The sequence below is a fragment of the Centroberyx affinis genome, unplaced genomic scaffold (genome assembly GCF_046629955.1).
Source record: "Centroberyx affinis isolate AG114_WGS23_722 - 3 ecotype Tasmania unplaced genomic scaffold, CSIRO-AGI_Caff_v1 ptg003710l_1, whole genome shotgun sequence".
NCBI lineage: Eukaryota > Metazoa > Chordata > Actinopteri > Beryciformes > Berycidae > Centroberyx > Centroberyx affinis.
This window is the reverse complement of record NW_027281600.1, coordinates 131228-150000: the sequence shown is the minus strand read 5'-3', so window position 1 is coordinate 150000 and position 18773 is coordinate 131228. Positions and strand designations below refer to the sequence as shown.

Below are 18773 nucleotides of genomic sequence, written 5' to 3'. Positions count from 1 at the left end.
GGATCCAAACTCTTCCTATGTAAGCAAAACACTCTCCCATCCATTTCATAAGTGTTCCTCCCATGTTAGACACAGGCTGGCTAATAATTCGAGTGGCCTATTCAGACGCATTACCGTCCACAGAGCTCCATTCATTAGGCCAATCAGTAGCCTGATAATGGGGAGGGGCAGGGGAAATGAATAATAAAAATAGCGGTGTGTGCATGTGCGTGCAAGTGTGTTTGTGTGTGTGCCATACAATGGACACAGATGTGGTTTCAGTTGTGTAATTGCGGCAGGAATCATATTAAATATTTAACTATAAATGGCTTGGATTCAGTATTACAAGCATTTATCCTCTAGCTGCAGTGGCACTACACACTGCAACACACTGTCTCTCTCTCATACTCTCACACACACACACACAAATGCCAGGGAGTGTGACTTTCTGCTGATTTGAGTTATTAGCGGTTGGAGTGAGCAGAGACTCGGTGAGGAGAGGGAAAACACACACATCACTTTCACACATCCTCTCTCTCTCGCTCTCGTACACACACACACACACGCACACATCGGGCTGGGGCAATGTCATCTAGGAAAACAGATGGCGTGAGGCTGGTTAGGTCAGAGAGTAGACTTGCTATAAACAAGATGATCTATAATAGATCATTAGCTGAATGTGATTAGCTCCTCTGCAGGCTGCCGTGTCAAAATCACCACTAACTGATAAAGCAAATACACACAAAACAGACACACAACAACAAGCTGTAGTCACGATGCAGCTTCACATCAAGGTAACAATCTGCTTTTTACTGAAATTCTTACTTGAAGCCAACTTCAGCATGTCATGTTAAGTATTCATTTCTTGGAGACATTGCTGGCAAGGGTGTGTAGCTGCAGCACTAGATTACATATCTAATTCAAAGGATAGACCAGGACCACAACATTTTTCCCAATTCATGTTCCACGACCTCACTCTCCTTCCTCTCCTAACACACTGATTATGTACATGTGTCATGAGAGTTCGGTGCCCCTCTGCCCTCAGCCCCCCCCGCCCGCTTTCTCCTGCCAGACCAAGGCAGACGCACACAGATCAGGTTGCAGCCTGACCGTCTCGCTCCATTAGGAGCTAATGGCTGGTGTGATGGTGACACAGAGGGCAATGGAGAATATGTGTGATTAACAGAGAGAGACGCCAAGGGGCAAGAGGGCATCTGAGAGTACGGCGACCTACTGTGGCCCCTGCAAGTCAGCGACATCTGAGCAAAGAAAACAATCCAGAAGCAGACCTTATCCAAACCGCATCCTAGTCTTCTGCTTCAGTGAACTGACAAATCACTTTGGAGAGGTGCCATCATTCAAAGTCAAAAGGTAGAGCAACGGATCATCCAAAGGAATTAAAATTCCAGTGTGCAACTTTATGAGGAACCTCAACGTGCGTACCGTTAAATGAAAAGCAGAACAGCGCGGCAACAATTATTTTTCCTTAAGCCTTCCTCGAATTCTCTCATCGCAATCACAATCAAACGAGCCTTGGTAGAGAGGTACGTGTGTGAGTGTGTGTGTGGAGGGGCGGGGGGGATTTTAATTGAATATAATCAGATGAAGAGGTGTTGCAGTGCTCAGATGGGGGAGTTGAATCAAGGTCGAGGCTGATGAGATGAGATCAAATCAGCCGGAGTGACCGAACCCCGCCAGGCCAGAGAGAGAGCGATCTGTGGTGCCTCAGTCAACTGCTTTGTTCTGATCTGCAGGAGGTTAGAGAGACAACACTCTGATACAGGGATAATCTAACTTTATTCAATATATACTTATTGGAAATAAATATTGATATATTGCTAAAGTTAATGGAGGTTAAGGAGCTATTGGGACTATTGGGCATCAGCTTAGGTATCAAAGCAAACACATGAAAAGTTTTGTTATAAAATAAGACAATTTGAACAACTTGAAATCTACTCTTACATGATTGCTTGCGTGAAAGACAGATTCTTCCATTTTATTACCTTTACCTACATAATAGTAATTTCTAGAAGCTGTAAATATCTGTGATTTTGAAATAATAAGCTGTGAAAATCAGACAACATTCCTTCCACAATGGACATACAGTGTTTTGGAGTGTCACCCTTAATATACTGAGGATGTTGTATAGCCATCATTGAAACCTTTAGATTACTGTGGTCACCATGTCCGGAGCCCCAGGCCTTCAACAGGGAAGGAAAACTGAAGACATGCTCGTCCAGCCAGGGGCAAAACATGGCCTGAAAAAAAATCCATGAACCAAACGACAAAAGGAGCATCATGTGGATAACTACAGCTAATTCTCTTTAACGCAGCGGACAAGTTCAGAATCCGCGCAAGATTTCTGATTAATATTCACATGTGTCGGACGGGTGTTGATTGCGCTCCATCTACACGGGCATGGATGTATGGATCATGATTAGAATGTGAAGAGGGTATAGATTATGATTAGGCTGGCATGTGTGTGACATTTTCTAATCAGCGCACTTGAACCCGCTGCTCCCGCTCATCACTGGCCATTCATGCGGCGTGCGGAGGTATGTGACTATTCAGACGCCAATCAAACGCGGCTCGCCACGGCGGTGAATGGAGAGAATGGAGGTGAGGGAGCGGGATGTCACCGAGCGGCAAAGGCTAATCAGCGCGTCGGAGTCTCGCAATCACTCCCCATTCACCAAACTTTTTCTCTAGCGGTTTAGCAGGTTTTAAGTAATGCCTTATTGTCGCCTGTCACAAACTCACAGGCTCTGACATCTGACATGCAATAAATTACTTTTGACAAATCATCTGACATACTGGACTGGAGCGCGCTTGTGGCGCCAGCGGAAATCAAACTATAGACGATAGTTACACTTGAAATTTCAGTGTGATTCTTAAGATTTGATGATATCACATTGCTGGATGTCCACCGCACCTGAAAATTATGTGTCTCCTATGGTTGGCTTTAGTTAAATCTGCTACGGTCACACTTGTCGTTTCGATGCAACTTTTATCATCTGATCATGACGGGTAACACGAAAAAGTAAGGCAGACAGAGATTGAATAAATCTAGACACAGGAGACACGTAAAAGCCATTTTCAGGTCAAGTGTGGATGTACAACGATCTGATCTCAAACAATCTGATCTTTAGCATCTCAAAAACGGCATTAAATGCCAGGTCCCAACCACAGTCTGTGAGCCTGACCGACTTCATACATGGTTTTGAAGATCCGATATAAATGTGAGCAAAACCCAGTTTTTGTGCATCCAGATCTGTCACTTAATCCGTCTTGGCCTCACCTCAGTGGAGAATCCAAAAAATATAATAATCCCAAGGCCGGCTCCATCCCTTGCAGCTAAAGCATGGTCTGTAATGCAGTCCTCCAGTGACCTCCTTACTCCATTTCAATTTCTCAGCTCTTCTGATGAGTTCACTGGAGGGGAAGTTTAAGAAATCGTAACTCTCAAATTGATAAAACTATTAATATTAGGACCGAGCGTATGTGGAAGTATCAAAGCACTTTCAACGCATCTGTTCAATCTGCATAATGAAGCATTTTAAATTCTCTTCACACGCTGACCAATTCAATCAGGGGGGACATACCCTTTAAAGACACATCAATTTGTCTTTTACTGTAGGATTCCTGTGAAATGTTGCCCCCCCTTCCCCCCCCCAAAAAAACGCCTGAAATCAAAACCCGCCGCTCATAACCACAGATCCACTTCAAATATCATCACGCTCTTTAATGTGACCAATTCATTTTCGTGGCGTCGCATTTCCTGCAGCTTGCCACGCGAGTGGAGGAGAGGGATGACGGGAGGCGGCCTCCTAATCAAGCGGTTGACATTTCGGAGGGAGATCAGCTGGGATAACCACCCCTACCATTTACACCGCAGCAGCCAGAGACAGTACCGGAGGGGCGCGGACTTCTTGTAGATGCAGTAATTAAAAAGGGCTAATTAAAGAGAGATGGAGGAAATCATTAGGATGGGTTTTTTTTCCATTAAATTTCCCATGAAATGAGATTTCTCGTTTGGCTGCGTGGGATGGAAGGTTGAGTTTCTTATGTGATTTTTTCCCTCCCAAATACGGTCCACAAGGGGCATGTGCATGTCTCTATGTGTGTGTGTGCGCGTGCATGTGTGTGTGGAATGAGGAGTGACAGTCCACTTATGAGGAGACGCTATGCTCCCTGACTTTAATTCCCTTTCCAGAGGAGATCAGCGTGACAAGAGAGGACACACTCACGCACACATACCAACACACACACACACTCAAATATTCAAATTTCAGGAGCGAGCGGGCGGAGGAGAGGGATGATGGGAGATGGCCTCCTAATCAAGCACCATCTATACAAATTCTCATTTTGGCAGTGCCCACCAGCATTCCCGACCGTGGAATCTGCAGCGCGGGCTCTTCTCTGTCGGCCAGGCAACAGAAAGTCTTCATGGACACGGGAAGTGACGGCGGTCCCCTGCGAGCCGGCCCGCCGATTGAAACCTAGCGTACAGTTTGTATGTTAATGGCACGCCGGCTTTTGGACGCGCCTGACAGCTCCCGTGTACCGAGGAGACACACGGGGGTGATGGCGGCGGCTAATGCAGGATCCCACAGGAGCGCTGAATGGGAGAGAATGACAGTTCTGCTAGCGGTAAATGGGCGAGTGGGTAGAAGTAAAGCAGTACATCGGTTAACAACAACTCTTGAAAAGGGAGAGGGAAGAGGCGGAGAGGGAAGAGGCGGAGGAGGGAGGGTGGGCCAGGAACGAAGATGGAGGGCGAGAGAGAGAAAGGAACAGAGAGAGAGGGGAACAGAGAGTGGGTGGAGAAGGGATGGGGAAGAAAAAGAAAGGAAAGGAAAGGAAAGGAGGGGGATGAAAAGAAGAGGAAAGGAGAGGAGAGGAGAGGAGAGGAAAGGAAAGGAAAGGAAAGGAAAGGAAAGGAGAGGAGAGGAGAGGAGAGGAGAGGAGAGGAGAGGAAAGGAGTGGAGTGTGGGCTCCAACATCATCATCAACTCATCAGGAAAACACAGATTGATTAGGGGGATCAGAGCAAAGCTGAACACTGAGTAAAGCACACAGAGCAGGGCGCTGCTAATAAGCTAGAGACGCTGTGTGTGTGTGTGTGTGTGTGTGTGTGTTGGAGTGAATGAGTGACACTTAAAGAGACACAGAGATGGATGGGTGGAGGATGAAGAGGAAAAAGTAGGTTAGCGAGTCTCTAAACCGGGGCGGTTTGGCAAAAAAATGGTGTGATGAAAGAGGGAGAGAGGGAAAAGCAGCGGTGGCTGTCTACCTCTAAGTGCAATTAACAAAGTACTGGGGGTGGCTGACAGGTCAATGACTCCACCATGCCACCAGCTGCCACTGGAGAGCTGCACAACACACACACACACACACACACACATGCATGCAAACACACACACACACACACAGTAGAGGGCCAAAGAAGAGGTGAACTTCATAGAGTGTAATTGACTGACAGAGCCATTGACCTACAGCGGTCCCTTTTATACTGTGGTCTTTGTATGTGTGTGTGTGTGTGTGTGTGTGTGTGTGTAAACGGTCACACATAAGCCAGCGGCCCATGGCCTTCTCCACATTCATCAGATTGGTATTAATATTCATGAGGAGGCTGGTGGCCGGTGTCTGGAGATGGGGGGTTAATGAACAGAGCGTGTGTGTGTGTGTTAGTGTGTGTTAGCGTGTGGTGGTGTGTTAGCGTGTGTGTGTGTGCGCGCCTCGCGGATGCAGGGGGCAGGACTGTAATCAAATCACAGCCGCCCCCTCATCTCCACCCTCATCAACCACCAGTGGCGCTCCTTCGGTGCACGCTAATGCTAACACGTTACGCTACACGCCTGGCGGGGGGGGGGGGGGGGGTACCACTGCAGTGTGTGTGTGTGTGTGTGTGTGTGCACGTGTGTGTTGAATAATAGTCAGGGGCCGGCCCAGATAAAGAGGTCTGGACTCGCGGCTACGCCAACCACTAAGCGTACAAATAGCTAACCATTATCTCTCATTAGCATCCGCGGCTAACACAGGGCCCACGCTGTGCGGTGGAGGGCCCTCACAATGGGGCCACTCCTGTATGATTGATGGTGAAACAGCGACGCCCGCAATAACAGAACAAAAAAAAAAAAAAGCACTAAAGATAGAATCTGCCTGCTGTGGGGAGGTAATAAAAACGTAGACAAACAAAAGGAACTCAGCCTAATCAAAAATGCCAGGCGCAGCTCATTAATCTATGAGAGCACGACGCTGTTTGGTAGCCGGGAGATAAGTCGCCTGACTGGCACGTTACGGAGGATCACGTGCGCTCACCCCGTTCCGTCTGCTATCTTTTCATCAGCGGCAAAAACAAAAGGATAAAATGAGAATTGAGATGAAAGGAGGAGGGCGTTTGGAGGATTGAGAGAGAGAGAGAGTAAAGAAACAAAAAAGGTAAATAGGACAATTCCTGGATGGCGTTCGGATTTCCGGCGAAGCGTTTGCTCAGCAGAGCCCGTAATCACAAAGCGGTGTCAGGTGAACTTTTCCTGTGAAAGAATGGGATCAAATGCCAGAACGGGATTTGATCTGTGGCACTTAATCATCGGCTCCGTCTCTTAAGATGCCGAGCGAACGCAGATTCGGGCTGGGACGCCGAGTCATTAAAATCTATGACTCGCTCTTATGCAAAAATAAGACGCGTGCTCTTATGATTACAATTCCGTCGTCCCGGAAAACGAAGCCTCTGTTCTCTGTGATTGCAAAAACAGTTTTTTTTTCCCCCAGTGAAGATCCCCACGGAGTTCACGCATCTATTATTTACTTCTGTCCCCTTTTTCACAAAGAGTATTCTGCCAAACCTGCAGTCCTACATGAACACAAAGCCGTGCACACACAGACACACGCACTCCTTTGTTCGCTCGGCTTAAACACCAATTGTTATTGCACTGTGGTCGGCTGAATATTCCATTTCCATTTCATTTGGGCTTCTTGCTGACTAAGTGTTGGTAATTCATCATTCGTCTGGGCCTGGGGCTCATGAATATGGATGTCGGGCAGTTTATTAGCACATCTTAGGAATGCATTATGTGAAATTAGGAAGGGAAATGAAATTGGCTCTTTGTAGAAATTGGGCCACTGTGTGTGTGTGTGTGTGTGTGTGTGTGTGTGTGTGTGTGTGTGTGTGTGTGTGTGTGTGTGTGTGTGTGTAATACAGTGAACCTCAACTCCCAACCCGGTTCCTGTGAAGTTACATCACTACAGTTTCTGAGAACTTCCCTCCGCACATGGTTGACTTGTTTCAAAGAGAACACAAAAATCTCCAGAAATGGCCCCCTTTCATCTGTCTCGGTGCAAATGAACATGACAGCTAAATCACACGGCCCCGGCGCCATTCCGGCGTTTTCAGTCCTGCGTCGCTGAAGAGTACGAGAGGGAAGGAGCTTTGGGAGCAAAAGAGAGGAACTGCAAGATGTGAAAGTGAGGCCGCGTTCACGCCAGCGTGTTTGGAACGGCTCAGGGTGCGATCACACCTACAGTTTGCTTTCTTTGGTCAGGACCACAGTGGAAAAGTTCACTTTGTTGGATTTGTGTATTTGGTTTGTTTAGGTTCACACTGCCCAATTACAAGCGAACCAGGGCTTGTAAACAAAAGTCACATGGATTGAAGTAGCTTGTTTATTGGACAGAGTTTTGGTGATCAGGTGGGATTTTTGCAGCTGGGAGTCAAACAAATTCAATTTCAAACTCCGGAGCCTTCTTTCATTTGGTTGGTTTGGACAAGTAAGAACAATGCCGTACAAACTCTGCCCACCAAATAACCACAAGGAAACTGGAACCACCTGAAACTGCTGGTCCTCTTCCAAGCAAACTGCGGTGCGGTTCATTAAGAGTGAGAACGTCATCGAACCAACGGAAAGATCAGAGATCCAAGAGGAAACTGCCCCAGATTATCTTCTTAATTGGTATGAACAGCAGAGAAGGTAAATTACGGCAAAGAATGCAGAAAAGTCCATCATGCTCAGCTAAAGTTACAGATTCATTTTGACTCCCCCTGCTCCCCTGCTGCTGCAATCTCCAACCTGGCAGGATGACAGGTTACCAAAACTCTGTCCATTAAACAAGCTACTTGTGAGTCCTTGTGACTTTTGTTTACTTTTGTTTACAAGCCCAGGTTCGCTTTAGCCTTTAACTAGCTATGACTTTCCTGATACAGGCCTCAAACTCTTTTTTTTTTTTTTTTTTTTTGCACTTGCTTCGCGCTTCTTTTAAAATGTTGTATTTTACTTGATTTTATGCATTCTATGTACTCTATTTCTTAACTTTATATTTATTATTATTCAGTGGGTTTTATTTTCCATCTTATGTTATGCTCATTCTATGTCTATTTTCATGCATGTAATTTCTTTGTTGTAAAGCACTTTGAGCTGCATTTCTTGTATGAAAGGTGCTATACAAATAAAGTTTATTATTATTATTATTGTAATTGGGAAGTGTGAACCCAAACACACCAAATGCAAAAATGCAACAAAGTAAACTTTTCCACTCTGGTTCAGACCAAAGTAAATGAACTGTTGGTGTGACGGCACCCCAAGAACAGCACACCATACACCCATCCATCCACCCATCCATCCATCCATCCATCCCTCACCTTGTCTCTGTCTTCCACTAGATCAGTCAGCAGGTCGTCCATGTCCAGGATCCCTCCTTCAGAGTATTCCACATGGTGCGTCTTCACTGCATACTCCCCATGCTGGATGCAGCACCCAGAAGAGAGCAGAGGGACCAGTGAGCAAAACTGATGACATGCCAAATATAAACACAGGAGAGAATCACCGGAGAAGAAAGGATCTGCTCTTAATATTCCCAAGGAAAGTCCCAAGGAATTGGCACTTTTAAAATCACAAGGTTTCAGGTTACCTGCAAATACAGCAACGGTTTAATAGCAGAACTTGAATCACATATTGAAAGCAGAAAATCTCATCTCATCTTTCATCAACAAGGTCAGGGAGAGAAAATTTCACAGATCATCGCAATTTCACCAAAATACATGGTTTAATCAAAGCACTCGTCAACTAGAAGTACATTACACTGACTGACCTTCGATGCTCAGTTTTCGCCAATTCTTTCATTTTCACTACAAATAAGAAAAGAATAATTTCAGAAAAACCGCCACAAATATCAAGCATAAAAATGTCAGGAAATCCCAGAGCGGCTGAATAGCACTCATTGTACTGCAACAAAAGACTTCAACACTGCATGCATAAGGCCAACTACATACCGAATATACAGAATGGGAAGTACATAATCTGTTTCATAGGAAACAATGGCTAGTCTAACCACAACATATTTGCGGAAGTTTACAATAGCTTACAAATGGGTGACAGTCAGAACAAAGAAAGCATCCAAATAGTGTCTCAATAAGGTCCAACAGGACATCTGCAATGCACTTTTACATACTACACGTGTCTGAAACTCTAGTGGGGAAATGTGACACCATTCTTCCCTGTAAAATCATTTTTCTGATGGCAATGAAAAGGGCTGCACCAGACGCTCTTCTTAAATCGTCCTTCAGTATTGCAATGGGCTAAGATCTGGTAAGCTGAGACAACCTTGAGAGAACCAACAAAGCACTTTAATATACTTTGCAGCCCTCATTTGGTCTGGTTTTCACTTTATTTTGCTGGTTGCCTATCCACTGTAAAGACAGGGGGAGACGGAGCAGGAATAAAAAAACAACTACTGTTTTATTTGTGTCCCTCACTTCCTACTGCAAAACATATGAGGACCTGTTCAAACCGATTTATTCAGGTTCCTACAAAGTTTCAATTTCAACTCGATGTGAGGATATTGGTAATTGTTTAATATGCAGTATGCTGAGAGTAACTCAACAGGCCATATCACTCCATAATGAATACTATTCTTCACAACAACAAATATGACACTATGAGAAACGACAGCGAGTCATAACAGGTTTAGTCATGTTTCTATCAGCGGCAGTATTGCATACTTTTCCAGACTTGTTGCAGGATTCTCAAACTTTTCAAGAGCGGGAAACGGTCGAATCGATTTTCCATACTTTTCCTGACCTGCGGAGGAACTCTGTTTGCGGGGGAGGAAGGAACAGGTGACCTACATGTACAACATCGGGTTCATAGAGTACAGTGTGAGTGAACGGGAGAGCGAGGGAGGGGGAGGACAGGACAGCTCTGATAGGAACTTTCCAGTTTTCCTAGTCCGTGGGGAGCGGTGGTGGGCACATTCCAGGCCAGTTTCACTGTCAGACAGAGGCCTAGTGAACACACCCCAGAGAGAGGGAACTACACTCCATCCATTGACACAGAGAACAAGGACTGTTTTCTGAGACGCAATCTGAAATCTGTGTGCCGTTTACAGAACAATACCAACAGAGAAGTACAGGCACAATAGCATCTTCCCCTTTTTGTGGCCCTGTACACGCAGTCTATTGTGGCCACGCTGTGCAGCTCTCTAACAGAACAAAATAAGATGAAGCTGATGATAAATTGCTTGAATTATGAAGATGCAGTGAAACAGGATATGATTTCACCCTACTGGATGGGTTCGCTTGTTTTAAATTAAGGCTTGTCGACTAAATATTTCTGGTTTTGCCCAATTCCTATTAAAAGGAATTTCTAGACTAAGAAAAAAATCTTTGACAAGTCTTATCATTTCTAACAATGTGTGCAGTAGAAATGGCCCATTAGGAACTGCCCATACCAATAAGCAATCTGTCCAGAGCAACACAAGACTACATTACCAGCTAAATTATCAGCTATAGGCTACACGCCTTGGAGGCTGGAATGAGTTTGGCTGAGACCCAGGGAGCGGCTTCTGTGGTATCACTGAGCCCCGTTTTGAATGGGCTCGTTCTTGCTCCGCTGCATCCAAATGTGAATTACAGGGCACAAAAGAGGGTGTCTGGCTTTCACAATGGGCCAAGTCCATTCTCTTAAAACAAATGGTTGGGAGAGGCTGGGATTTCAATCACGGGGGGAAAAAAAAAAGCCAGCATCTCCCTTTCTTCAGAAGTGCGAGGGCCCATAATGCCAGCGCCAGAACTGTGGGATATAGAGCAAGCAGAGTAATCTGCAACAAACTAGCACACAAATGCACTGCAATTTTCACACAATGTAACACAGTGTTCAAATGCCAGAAATATAGTGTGATGTATGACAATAGGCAGACAGTCCAATGAAGTGAAGCCCGGAGGATCCGCTGTAACCAGTAATTTCAAAACAGGCAGGCCAGAAACTGTATTATTGTTTGTGGGGGTTTTTTATTTTGAAATGTTTACTATGGAGCTGTGAATTGTTTTGTGTTGAGAGCAGGGCAGCACACATGAGATGGAGACGCTGAAACCGCAGCACAGCTGTACCTGTAGTTGTCAGGGCAAAGCATTAACACCTCGCCAGAAAAACTGGTCCAACCTGAGGGACTGCTAGCATTCTTCTGCCTGAGCGCATAATCCAACTGACACTGTTGCTGTGCGTGCCAGTGAGTGTTTGCGTGGGTGTGTGTATCACAGCAACATGCAGCAACGGCCAAGCGCGGGAAGGCGGTTAATTGGCGCTTACGCGATGACATCACATCGCCAGCGTTAAGACACACACCTTAATGTAATAAGAAGCATTAGTGTGATTTTTGCACCGCTGTACTAAGCTTAGCGGAGCGTTAATTCACATCAGTGGGATTACACCGCACCGACACACGAGTGTTAATTGGCATCACCTCTGCAGGCCGTGCTTAAGCATACCTGGCATACTTTCCGTCTATGTAATGTGCTTTCTTTCCCAAGCCAGAACTCACAAGGCCCTAGGAAACAGACTTTCCTCTCTCTCTCTCTCTCTCTCTCCCACCTTGTGATGAAAAGGGATGAGTGTATGACACTTCAGAGGAAAAGTAATCTATAGAGAGGAGAGAGGGGGAGTAAAAAAAGAACTCTTCTGAAGTCGCTCATTGTCAATCCCTGGTAATTCCCCTTTGTACCCCGAACCGTTAACTCTTCCCAGGAAGTAAAAAACAAAAGGAGTCGGGAGTCAATCAGTCAACAGCGGAGGAGAATTACCGTGACAGTTAGAAGGGTAAATTCCCTGCAAATTACACCATTAAGTCCCCCACTATTTGAAGCGATATCTCTCCCTCTTCTCCCTCTCTGGCGAGCAAACATGACACCACTCGAGAGCGGTGAAGCGCCGGGGCGATTAGTGAAGCTAAATTCAGTGGGGCTGTGTGTGTATGTGTATGTGTGTGTGTGTGTGTGTGTGTGTGTGTTGGGGGGGGGGCTGCTTTTTCACACTTTGATCCTCAGAAGAATGTGTAATTACACAGCTGCAGGAGAACGGTGTGGATTTAGCTGTGACAAAAAAAAAATGTCCTTAATGAACGTGCCAATGAAGAGCTGTCTTAGAGTCGGATCCTCCAGAGCAAGGGAGAGGAGAGAGAAAAGGAAGCTGTAATGAATCGAAAAGAGCTTCAGAGCGTTATTGGAGGGAGAAGACAGCCAGCTATGGAGAGAAACTGACCTTTGAAATCGGCTACCTACATTCTAGTACAGTCGGTCTGAAATTACCACTCGCTAAGCACCAAATGCTGGGAAAATGTGTCTTTGGTGGATAAATCAATAAGGGGAACTCACCAAACTGGCTGCTAATTTTTTGAGATGATAACATCTGAATGCCTGAGTTACATTGATTTCTGTTGCACTTCATGATGAATTACAAACCCAAATGTAACAAGTGACTCAACACACAGCACTTGATTCTATACATGAAATGAGCAATGAAAATGAGTAGGGACATATTTCTCTAAAAATGTACAGTAATTATTTCGACTCGTAGAAATTATTCTTGGCAGGTTTACCAGCTTATCACCTTGGCAGATGCAGGGTGGCTAAGTAGAGGCTGGGTGGAGGCCATTTACTGCCTGCAGCCAGGTAGTCATGGGAAACGAAGACCTCAGTGAGACCAAGGCCCAAATCTATCAAGGTTTGATAAATTTAGACTAGTAACCTGGGGACATTTGACACCGAGCGCGGTCTAAAATCAAACGGCAAAACAACGGCATTCTGAACAAGAGAAGCGCCAATTTCAACAGTTGCAATCAAACGTGGAAAAGCTCGTTCACATAGCTCAGATTTGACACATAGCCTACTTCCCAACATGTGCCGGACAACTGGTTTCCCTCCTACATACGTGGGAGGGAGGAAGGACAAGGTGCTTGCAGCTTGTTTGGCAAGCTGTCAGTTGTCAGCACAGACACGGGATAGGGGCTGTAATCTGAACTGAACCTGCACAGAAGGCCATGAGAAACAGAGACAGTTACAGTGCCTGGCTGTTTCCCCTGAGAACACAAAACGCTCACATTCAACCTGCTGCTCTTTCCCCCGGCGATACTGACAGAAATATGCTCATCACCTGAGTTCAGTTAGCAATTAGTGACACATTCCACTCTGCTTATACCTGACTATAGACTATGAAACTCCATCACCGTTTACACTAAAGAAAATCTTTTTCTACAAGTTATGTCTGTTCTTCGTTGAGCACCATCCTATTAATAACAAAGTAAACATATTGTAAAAATTTTAACAACTCCCACAATTCTCTACTCGCATTCAAATGAAACTCACATAACATCACACAAAGCGAGAACTTTCTTCATCGCGATACAGTGATGTATGGCAACATATAGCTAAATCTTTTTATGAACATGAAACACATTCTCTGGAATTTTATAATAAATCCCGCTGTAATACAAGCAGTGCTTCTCTGTATGCATGTAATATGTTCTAAGCTATGTTTGCTAACAGTACTGTATTCTCCGTAGAGGAGATGAAGGCAGCGGATCAACTAGGGAGCCGGAGAGCTGAGATCACATTCGAACAGCCTGCTAATTAATGAGGTCTATACATCATCGCCACAAACGCGCTGTGGGACAGTACAGAATCCGCACTTGTTCTCCATACGCATGGAGCGAACACACACAAACACACACACACCCTCGCTGATTAAACCCAGGTTTTTGACACTGTCCCCGCTGTCACCGGTGAGGCAGGCGAGTGGAGAAATGTGTGGTTAATGTGGGCGCTAAGTGGATTCTCTTGGCAGGAGGAGCCCACTCATCCGCTCGGATCAAAACGTATTCATGCCAGCGTCCCCTCTGGCAGCTGCAGAGCAGGACTGTCCTGATGATCTGCTTCTATTAGGAGCGGGCCAGAGACCGCTGAGTCAGCGTCTAGCAATGGTTAATTAACATGCTCCCTGAAAACCAATCAAGGCCGGGGAGCATTCTACTCACACACACACATATACAGACATTTACTTGAGCTTGTGCACTCCGCCGTATCTCAGTAAGAGTCAACAGGGACCGCTGGGCAGAGTGGGCATTGCTGTGGCTGTCACTGAAGCAGAGACAAGACAGCCCAGGGGACACCTTGCAAGATGAGCCGCTCTGTGTGTGTGTGTGTGTGTGTGTGTCTGGCCATCGAGGTGTTTGTGTGTGGCCCTGCTCTGAGTGGAAGCAATCCATCCAGCCACCCATCTGTCCATCCGTCCCTGCCGCCGTGGCCCCTCTTGTACCCGCGCGCCACCCTCTCGCCTCGCCAAGGGGCGGGTGGGCGGGGGACCGGCCGACCGATAAGACCCGGGCCTGTCACCAATCCTAATCCCCAATCACTCACAGGACAAAGCCTCCTGTCCGCGGCACACAGCCCCGACCGCAGCCACATTGAGAACATCAAACAGTAAACTCCCACCTGCCCGCTGAGATACCGGGGCTTTAACAGGGAGCCATTGTACAGGTAGACAGGCTGCGGCTGCGGCCAGCGCCAGTCACATCCTCATAGAGACGGAACACACATCCGCCCGCTATCAGGCTAGGACAGTATGCGCATAGGAAGCCGCTGATTAATAAAAGGTCAGTTCAGCAGAATGATTAATGTTCGAGAATGGAAAAGAGGGGGTTCATATCTTTGTGTATATATGGGACATATTTGGATCTGGGCAATGAGGCATTCAAAACAACACAAGTCACAGGCAAATTTGATTTGAAATATGAAGAAATGCAAGAGTTCTACCCCTTATTCAAAATGCAATTCAACATGTCTTCTGGCAGCATTGCATTCTGGGTTGTTGAGGCTGCTGTCAATGGAGAAATTGGTCTCTCTGCCTCTTCTATGATGGATTTCTCCCTGTGTGATTGTTGAACATCGGTGCAAAATGCTGGCTCTAGAAAGAAGCCCTTGCTTCTTTCTAGCCTTGATGTTTTAGATAGCTGAACATTGTTCCCCTATCAGATTCCACTGTAGCTCCACTGGAAACAATGTTTGGCCAGTTATCCGTGGGAATATGAAAACTATGCCATCAAACAACAAAATGGAGCCAGAAATACAAGGTACATCGCCAACAGCTGTTTTTTAACAGCATGAAAGAGTATTAGGGTTTACTTTTAAGGGAGTTCCTCAGCAAAATGAGTTTAATTTCTTTATTATTTCATTCAATCAAAGTTATCACTATAGGAGAGAAAGTTATCACTGCAATGGGAATGTGTAATGCTGACTATTCTGATCAGTGGTTTCATGCTCCCCACTGTTACCCCTCCTGCTGCAGATGGGGGTCACTGGGGCAAACCTTTATCAAATAGATATCTAAAGTGACCTGTAGATGCCGGACATGAAAAAGCCTGGCAACCCCTACTGTGATTAGTTAATTTTATTACCAAACTAAACAATCACAACACAAAGAATATGTCTCCTCCAGTCTCATTTTACAGAAGTGGCTCAGCATTAATATTGTGAGCATCATGACTACAGGAGGATCATGTGACCAACACCTCAGACAGGTATGGGAACTAGCTCATATGTGAAGAATGAATGGAATGGAATAATATGACCTGCTGTGGTCACAAAACGGGTTCATTAAATGTTATAAGTCTCCCCGATATGAAATACATATGACAGTTTTTAATAAGAGACTGTTTACCTGCTCCAAAATCTTGCGGTATCTCCGCGTGGCTTGATCCGTCAAATCCCGAACCGTCCATCCAGGCTTACAGGGAACCACCACCACGGTTTCCCCGAAAGTTACAATCACTTTCATGATATCTATCAGTTCAAATAGTTAAAAAAAAAACAGTTGAGAAAATAATCCGAGTTTGGTGAGTGTCTCGGCCGGGGCTGCTCCCTGTTTCAGGGGGAGAAAGGCACCTGTCGAAACTGGAGCAACAGGTGTCTCAGGTCGGGATGAAATCACGGTAAAGTCACTCCTCCGACTTTCTACCGAGCGAAAGAGTTGTAAACAACGGCTGGATACATCTTATTATCAGCAAAACCGTCAAATATGTTGGAGAAAATCGATAATTACGACGGCGGAGTTTCAGTTTGTGTCATCTTGCGCTGTCCGCTGAAACACCCAAACAAAACAAACTGGGAAGAGACAAACCCGGAAGTTGTCAGTGGAGGAATCAGAGCAATGCATCTGGCACTCCAGGAAATACACAGTACCTGGGTTACTGCAATGCAATCAAGTCTATTGATTTATTGCTGATCACTTTTCTATATATATATATATTTTTTTTTTTTTTAATTAGCAAAGTTTATATTTTAGAGATTTTACTATATATAGTCGTTACAAATGGTCTATAATAAAAATGTAGAAAAGAAGAAAAAAGAAAGAAAGAAAAAATGCTTTTCCAGACTGTAAAGTTGAGTCAAGGTATGTATGGAGGGCCAGAACTGTCATTTTAAGAAATTAATGAATGAATGAATGCAATAACAAGTAATAAATGAATGAATGAATGAATAGATATACAAATGCAATAACAAATATAGGAATAAATATCAATAAATGAATGAATCAATAAATGGTAAAATAAATGTGGAAATATTTATCGAAATGGGTAAATTAATAAATAAAAAAAAACAATAAACAAATAAATAGCTATTTTCATGTATTTATTTATTCATTTATGTATTTATTTATTTATTTATTGCTGCACATTCGATTTCCATTTCCTCAAGCATATGCTAATGAGGGGAGTCAGCGGGCGTGGTAATGCGTGATCAGGTATTAGTAATCTTACTAGCATTACAGATAGCTTGCTTGTCATGAAGCAGAACCCGCCCAACAGGCTGTTGCAGGTTGCAACAATCAAAGAAGGCGTCAGACGGCCACTCTGCTTGCTGTTGCTTGTCTGAACGCAGCCATTACTACAGCTACAATGTAACAACTTGGGAGTCTGAGCGGGAGAGCATCCACTATTGGATGATCCATGTAAGGGTGCAGTGATCGATTGCACTTGCCTTGTCTTGCTCATTAGCATGTGCCTGAGGAAATGGAAAAGGAAATGAATGAATGAATGAATGAATGAATGACTTAATCAATTCATTCATTCATTAATAAAATATGGTATTTATTCATTGATTGATTGATTTTTGAAAATATTTATTAATTCACCCATTTATATAAATATTCCCACATTTATTTTACCTCTTGTTAATAATGTGTTTATTTATTATATCATTAATTTGTTGATTTATTTATTCCTTTATTTGTTAATGCATTTATTTATTCATTCATTCATTCATTTATTCATTTCTTAAAATTACAGTTCTGGTACTCCATAGCTTCATAGCTAAAGCTTATTGCAGACTGTGCAATTGTGACCATTTTTTACGTTCACTTTATGTCAGACTGGGCGATTGGAGAGAGGAAAAGTTGATTATCAGCCTGTCATACTGTAGGCTATTTTGAAGCCGTTCCATGGATCGGCTGTCCTTGACCTTGTCCCGCTGAAACAAAGACTGTTAACCATCTTTGAAGAATTTTCCTAGATGGGAAAAATGTGTCTGGGACGGCATTAAGATGGACAAAATGGCACACAGTCTGCAAACACCTTAAGCCTATTCATTTGAATATGCAGCTATCAGATGTTTTTGTGGTTTTGAAATGAATTAACATAGATATGATGGTTCTATGACGTTAATGTCCACTGTTGGTGTTATCATCCTCTTCTTATTCAGTGCCAGAGGGGCAGAAGTTTCCAGAGTGCTCCGAAAAATCTTCTGATACCCTTCTTCTTTTTTCCCCTTGCTGTCCTCTTCCTCTTTGCAGGTCTTTTTTTTTCTCCGTCTGGCTGGGAGCTTTAACAGTGACGTCCTCAGTGAGAAAATCTTCAGCATGATCGTCTTTCTGTTCGATGTCACGCTTGAAGGACAGAAGATTCCAGAGTCCAGAATTTTCTGATGCACTTCTTTTTCTTGGCCCTCTTGCTGTGGGTTTGATCAGCATCATCCTCCATGCACATCTTTGTGTCAGTGACGTCCCACCGTCCTCTGGAAAATCTTCTACCCTTCTCTTTTTCATCCCACCCAACTGCCTTGTCGTTGGTTTTGCCCAGGCGGTTTGTGTGCCAAGTTCTTTGGGGGAAGGTCAGGGGTATCAGACACACTGTCAGTGGAAGCCGGGTCATCAGGTTCCTCTTCACTTCGGGCCTTATCTGTGCCATGTTCCTGTGCTGCGTTCATGTGGAGTCAAGACACTGTGGGCCTTCACAGTGGGGGCGTTTTCCTCCAATTTGCTCTTTGTGAAATCAACCAATGCCAATGCTGCTTTGACCAACTCATCTATGCCCAGGTTGCACTGAGCAGTATCAAGGGTGGACTCCTCAGCAGTAAGGTGGTCTATGTGTAATTTCTGGTCCAATGGTGGCCGCTATCGTTCAGCGTTGTCATGACAACAACACTCTGGCCTCAGATCATCATCAACATGCCGGCGCCGTTTGGACTGCTTCTG

General features: G+C 44.7%; 1 protein-coding gene across 1 annotated transcript in view; it reads right to left on the bottom strand.

Moving 5' to 3' along the window:
• Positions 1-16376, bottom strand: part of LOC139662120 (partitioning defective 3 homolog B-like) — a 51445-nt gene extending 35069 nt beyond the window's left edge. Inside the window, 2 exon segments of the mRNA XM_071540725.1 lie at positions 8618-8719; positions 15963-16376. Of these exon segments, the coding sequence (XP_071396826.1) occupies positions 8618-8719; positions 15963-16079 (219 nt within the window). The 5' untranslated portion in view covers positions 16080-16376.
• Between the last annotated feature and the right edge of the window lie 2397 nt (positions 16377-18773).